Source organism: Corvus brachyrhynchos, unplaced genomic scaffold (genome assembly GCF_000691975.1).
Source record: "Corvus brachyrhynchos isolate BGI_N302 unplaced genomic scaffold, ASM69197v1 scaffold281, whole genome shotgun sequence".
Classification (NCBI taxonomy): domain Eukaryota; kingdom Metazoa; phylum Chordata; class Aves; order Passeriformes; family Corvidae; genus Corvus; species Corvus brachyrhynchos.
Window position 1 is genome coordinate 1,689,309 of NW_008236509.1, and position 7,062 is coordinate 1,696,370.

A 7,062-nucleotide genomic window follows, 5' to 3' on the forward strand; every position below is an offset into this window, starting at 1 on the left:
CAAATGTGAAATTATATCTAAACAGTCACAGGTGAGTCCATTCTTATGCTTTAAAATAATGTCCAAGAGCTTTTGGTCCACTTTATTTGGTAATATATAAGTGAGACATAGGTACAAAAATGCAGTTTTATTTATTGAAGTTAGCACAGATGTCTGATTAAGGAATAAATAGAAAGTGCACCCTAAGGCCTTGATCCTACAACCAGACAAGTGGCACGGAACCCTTGTGCCATCTGCTCCCAGCATCAGGGCCTTTGCATTGCTAAAAGGATGGCCAAGAGGATGGGCTACAGTTCACTAGTTACAAACACATCTCTAGCCTTCAGCAGACTGCATTTATATTTGTAGTGAGTTAGGAGGGGTTTATGAGGCTCCCCAAGGTGTGCCAGACATCAAACAAACAAATAAGAGCCAGCATGGGAACATCCATGCGGCCACTTTGGCTTAGAGCAGCAATTCATCTGGGTTTGAGCTCTGGCAGTGGCACATTTGGAGGCACCCACCTCCAGTATTCCTACTGGGAAAAACCTCCTTATTCATCAGAAGTGACTGAGGCTCCTGAGCACATGTGTGCTTGTACCATGCAAAACAATTTTGTGTGTGGCACTTTTTAAAATTATTGTCATAATTGATTTTTTTCCTATACAATACTTTCCGAGTCTTGCTTGGAGTTTGAATGTATTAGAGCTAATGCTTCCTCTCCCATTCCATCCTCTCTGATTTCTGCATGTTAATGGTTCTCATTCTGGAGGTCTGGAAAAATGAGATCCCAATTCTACAATAAATTGCATATGGAAATGAGTAATTTTATTTATGAGAGCCACTGGTCTCACAAAAAAAATTACTTACACATGAGGCCCAACACAACATACAGAAATTCAGGGACAGATAGTTTACAGAAAAAGTGAGGAACAAAAAAATATGTATCACAAGATTTTTGCTTCAATTGTAATTGTCTGGTGTAGAATCATTTCCCAGTTCTATAGTTAGGGCCATGCTTACATAAGTGCTACCATCTCTGCCCCCACTGTTTCTGCAGTTAATTACAGGGTTTCATCTTTTGGAGGAGAGGAAGGTAATCAAACCTTCCCTTCATTTCTGTATTTTGCAAAATTCTTCAGATTTTTAAAAAATTTTATCCCTTTGTACTTTAATCTTAAGATTTGCCTTCCTATCGTATTTCTTTTATGTTTGCACTCTTTAATCCTAAATTATTATCATGCAGCTTTTGCTATGTAATTAATGTTCATCTGATTTTAGGTCTTCTGCAGATAGAGGTGGGTTTAAGATTACATATTTCCATTAGTACAAAGTTAAACAAAGTTTAACCCTGGGGCCTGTTGTGGAGACAGGCTCCCTTGCGTTTATTCCTTGCTGGTTAACAATACAAGCAGGCCTAGTGATTACATACAAATGTTGCCCACGTAAGAGCTGTAGAACTGGTCTTAAATGGTTTTCCAGTTTTCTTACTGGTTCGGGTTTCTTTTTCCTTTTATGCTGGCAATTTACAAGATACATCAGCCGAAATATACCCATCAATTGTCCTAGACTGTAAATACACTTTATTATTTGGTTGTGAAATGTCTCACTCAGAGGGGCTACAACCTTGAACAGAGCCTTTAATCCTTACTGCAGCTTGAATAAATATTAATGAAATGCCCTACTTGATCAATGCTATGCAGACGTGTGCTTACATGGACAGACATGCTCTGGCTTTTCTCATTATGGCTTTGTTTTAAAGAGGACATCCATGTAAGCCTTGTCCAGATCCATGGATTTCTTCTGCATTGCTGCCCGCAAATGCTCCGGCAGCAGCCTCCGGCCCAGGACAACGTCATCCTTGCTCCGAGGCCTCTGGGTCCGAGCGTCCTCCAGGGCGCTGTGCACATCCTGCAGCTTCATCTGCAGCCAGTCCTGTCTCTCCACAGTGTGTCGATGCTCGCCGAGGTTATGCATTAACTGCATCTCACTCACTGACCTTTTCCTGCAGCAAGGGAAAGCAAAGAAAGAGGCGCATGGTGGCCCTTCTTGGATTCCAGAACTTGGCTCAAAGGGCCAGGTTTGGGAACTTTTGTGAGGTATCACAATACAGAGCTGTAGAACCTGCCTGGCTGATTTGTAAAGGATTGAATGACATCTGGAGAAGAGAGGGAGAGTGGGTGGTGATTTGTTATTGGTAATGGATATATCAGTGAGAAGACATCAAAAATGGGAAGTAGTTCCGTTTTGTGACAATATTATTTGACCCTATAATTTAGTTCAGCTATTATAGAGGAGCTTAGAGCTTATACAATATTAGGTAAGGGATCAATAAAACTACGGCATTTATTTAGAGGCAGTTTTCTGTGAACACTAGAGTTAAGGAAGCATGATTCCCTGTGGATTTGTGTCTCATCTGGTTGATGTTAGTGTCTAAGTGTGAGTTCCAGCTAGATTCTGGCACAGTACAAAAGATGCCCACATGTATAGATCCCCAAGAAATGAAGCTTGCCCAATTTGAATAATAAGAGAATATTTATACAATTTTTCTCCCTCTACTCAGCTGCCTATTTTTAAAAAATATGTGAGAACTCAGAGTGTCTGCGATCTCTATAGCTGTTTCTAGAGGACAGAGTTTGGCCAGCTTGGCCAAGGGGTTCAAAAGCAGAGACAGAACTCACACGCCTACACAGACAAACCACCACGTTCTCAAGAGCAGCAAAAGCCATCCAGTGTGTAATAATGTACTTACATCATTGGTCTTCCGTCAGAGGTTGTAAAAAAGCATATGGCACATAAAATGATGGCAGCCCGGGCCAGGTGTCTTATGGAAGTCATTTTGTCTACAAAGGTAGAAATGAATACATGTAAGGTTTGTGATTCAAGTTGTTTCTGTTCATTCCAAAGAAATTTAAACTAGAGAAAAAGTTGAAAAACATCAGAGAAGAGTTTTTTTGAAAATGTTTTTTTCAAATGGGTTAGAGCAAGGAACGCAAATGATGGATTTACTTCTAATACTAATTTTGTGAGCAACTTATTGCTGTTTGGTGGGCAACTCCACGAATTTTGGTCAGCCTTAGCAGCCATGAATCATCATCATCATCATCATCATCATCGTCATCGTCATCTCATCATCATCATCATCATCTCATCATCATCATCATCTAGGTACCTATCTCTTGCATAATTGGGTGAAAAGCACCATGTTCTTCCAATATTATTATTATTATTGTCATCATCATCATCATTATGACTTTGTAGCCTTCAAGTCCAATGAAATACTTGTGTACAGCTATTCAAATGAAAAGTTTTATTGTTTTCTCTATTTCTTTCACATATTCTTTAGAATAAAGAGGCTGACACTTTTCCTGACAATTTTGCATAGAGGCGTAACTCTCTTGAGTTATGCCAGTTCCTGTAGAGTTACAGAACAGAATTCAGAAATAAGCTCCTCATTTTTCCAGGGATAATCCTGCATTTTCTGTATGAATTCCTCTCTGATTTTTACATCATCATCAGAACTGCCATTTGGAATATATTTAGAAAGTATTTACCACTGATGATGCTAGAACAGGCAGAAACGACACAGTTCCAATATCATTTTCTAGTTTGGATTTTCTGTATTGGCAGTCAGAAAAGGCATCTTTTTGTTACCACTTAAGAAATTGGATACAGAGTAACTGAAACCTAAGAGATACAAAACTCCGCAATGCCATTTTTTGAGATAGTTTCTGCAGCTTTACTCTAGGTCAGAAAAGCATTTATAACATGGTCTCTTTCATAACAGTATCAATGAGGTCCTACCAGTCCATCTAACCAAGTATTACAAATTCAGGGTTTGAATTCACTTCTAGACATTTCTTGTTCACTGTCTGACTTTTCATTTCGCAAATTTAGTTCAGATAATACAGCAGGTTGATCTTACTAATATTTACTTGTTTTTTAAGATAGTCTGAAAAGACACTAACACAAAAATGGGTAAAGAATCAATGATAAAATATTCTAATAAGTCTTTCAGAGAGCTTGGAAAAAAGTAGAGTGTACTTACCAGATAGAATGTTAAAGAGATTTCTGGCTTGGGTATGTCAGCAGATGACTGTCTCTTGATGTCAAGTATATTTAAAGACCACTGAATTGGTTTAGTGGACCCCTTAAATGTAACTTTAAAATAGAGCTTCTAAGTAACTTGGAAGCCCTTTTATTGTCTCAGTTGATGTCACTGTCACACACACCCTCCTGACCCTCATGTACCCACCCTCAGATGCTTTTGTTGATTTGACATTTCATTTACAGGGTAAAGAGGCCTCAACAGAAAGAAAGTCCTGGGAAGCTGCGAGGAAGTTTGACTTATAAATTCAGAATTGTGCCCAAGATAACATGAGCTCTGGAGCTATTGGAAGGATTTGCAAAGAAAATTTGTGTTGTTAAAAGCACGCAGGTAAAACTTAAATGAGTCAGTAAGGTTAGTGATTTATAAGTGCAAGATTAAAACAAAATATTTTTGCAAAATATTGGAAAGATAACATCTATAATACTTGTGGGAAATAAGAATAGTCTCTTCAGGTCAGACACAAGGTTTCTTTCTGAAAGAATATACTGGAAAGGAGCAGAAGCCCCAAGAATGATAGAGGATCATGTTTTAAATGAGAAGCTGGTGCCACTGAAAAGTTGTTGAAATGGTGTTAGACCCTCACTGCTCTGGTCTACCTATACCTGTGAATAGCCCTGAATGTCCCAAATGTGCTAACTAGAATGAAGGCATTTGAAGCAGCTGAGATATAAATTAGTACTTCATAAATTTTGGGAAAGAAATATAGAATTCTGCCTGCTTTCTAAGAAGTGAAATGTGTAAATCAGCAATACTTTCTCATATGCATGAATAATGATTATTTTTGCTGCAAGATGTTTTTCCTGTGTTAGATGCTTCTTCTGACTTCCAGTGTATTTCTCTGGAAAAAAACCCAAGTAAATAATCCACAAACAAAAACCAGTTTGCATCTGCACATTTTAACCCAGAATTTGTAAGATATTATTGCTTTTACAATGAATGCTTTTTGCTTATGTTATATTCCTGTTGTATTTCATAAAGAGTTATAAAATTACATGGGGGAAGGGAGGGAAGGACCAGAAATTCCAAAAAGCTCTAGAGATCTCATGGTTCCCTCAGTCTATAAGGGAGTAAACTGAGAAGTAATGAAGCAATTTATTGAACAAGTTCAGGAAAACAGAGTAAAGATAGCTTTCAGCATTATATTGTCAGCTGTCAATATCCTTTCCCCTAAATGCAGCATACAGGGGTTTATGGGAATATGTTTTATTAGGAGATTTGTATCTCCTGTAAACACCAGGATATTAACCTGAAGGCTAAAACATGGCTAAACTATTATTAAAGGATATTCCTAGGTATAATGTGACTAAAAATGTACAGTGGGATGGCATAACAGGCGAGGATTTTTAAGTCTCCACACAGTTGGTAATGAAAAGCTCCCTTTTTTAGATTTTACTGTAACATATGTAAAACCTTTAATGAAAGTCTCAAGGTGATTTTTTTACAGAGGCCTGGCGTTCATATGGAACCTTTAGCATGTGACAGCAAAGGCTGAAGTAAAGGACAAGTGTTAGAAAATCTAGTGTCATTTTTATTCAAAGGTAGTGATGGGTTTTACCTGAAATTTCAAGCAGAGATGAAAAAGATGCAGTTTATTTCAGGAGAGTGAAGATACAAAAAAAAAAAAAAAAAATTCAATATTTGCCCATTATTAGTAAACAAAAAGAGCCTGCGATGGTAATTTTGCATGGCAGCTCAAAATCGGCATTGCTTTATATGCAGAAAAAATAACTTGCTTCATTTGGATTATTCTCCCTGAAGTCCATAAATTATGTTATTTGAAAATACAGTTGCTAATAACTTATCCAATGTCATCCATATTTGCTCCACTTGTCATATCAAACGTGGGAATGACAGATAATGGACCAAGTGAATGTAGTTTTTTTACCACATACTGTAATTGTTTACACTTTTGTTTGGACACAGTGTATCCAGTGTTTAATGAGGAGCTGAAAACAGTATTGAGCTCTTTTAATGTTTCAGTCAGATGATGATTCATGTTCAGATTCAAAATTTTCCCTGTCTTAAGCATCTTTTTGAAAATTCAGATCTCTTTTGGGCACTGCTTAACTGATCCCAGGAAATCAGGGCTAACATCTGCTGAACTGCTGTTCAGTAAGAGGCTTAAGACTACCCAAATTTATAGATACTACCACAAAAAAGAAACAACAGAAAGAAAAATTAAATATTATCTTCTCAATTAAAAGGCATTTCATGATCCTTTGTATGTATAAGATTGTGCACATAAATACAAAGGAAAAGTATGAGTGACAAAACCTGCAGTTTCTTAGGAATTTTTCTTGCCTACAAATGAGACCTGACCTACAGAAGACAACTTTTGCTCCTCTTGGAATAACAGGAGGGAAAACACAGTGGATTCTGAGTTTTCATATTCTGAAAGCAGCAGGCTAAGAATGAGCCAGTGCAGGAATCAGTGGCTACAAGTGAACAGAGCAGTCAGGGATGTATAAACCATTAAATGTTTCAGGTACCTGCCAGACAAAGGCAACTGATTCAGAAATTGATTACAAAGTCTTGGTGTAGATGTTGCAGCAGCAATACTGACATTTCTTTTCCTTTGGAAGATGACAAAGGGAGAGTGGGCAACTTTTTACAAGACTTAGGCTGAAATACAATTACATTTAGAAAATTTTAGTTCAAATGTGTGTCTGTTTCTTCACGTACATCAGCAAACCTTCTCAGGCTAGATCTAATCTTGAGTCAAGCGTTCTCTTCTACCTTCATCAAAAGCTACAGAATGCTACATGGAAAAGAGACAATGTAACAATATCACCTCAAAAGTTTGTTACTGTAAAGGCTTCTCTGTGCCAGGAGGCATTACAGACACCAGGCAAGGGCATGGCACTTCTGAAGATGACAGAGAGGGCTGAAAAACTGAAGGTGCTGGAACCACAGTGCGGGAGGGAAGAGCTGACCACAGCCTTTTCCTCTGGCAAGAGTTTTTCTTGATCAGC

At 37.9% G+C, this 7,062-nt stretch overlaps 1 protein-coding gene across 1 annotated transcript; it reads right to left on the reverse strand.

Moving 5' to 3' along the window:
* Nucleotides 1–1,722: 1,722 nt before the first annotated feature.
* Nucleotides 1,723–2,817, reverse strand: PTH (parathyroid hormone). The gene is made up of 2 exons (XM_008644065.1): nt 2,732–2,817; nt 1,723–1,984 (listed from the first exon to the last, which is right to left on the reverse strand). Exons 1-2 carry the CDS (start codon nt 2,815–2,817, stop codon nt 1,723–1,725), a joined length of 348 nt encoding a protein of 115 aa, XP_008642287.1.
* Between the last annotated feature and the right edge of the window lie 4,245 nt (nt 2,818–7,062).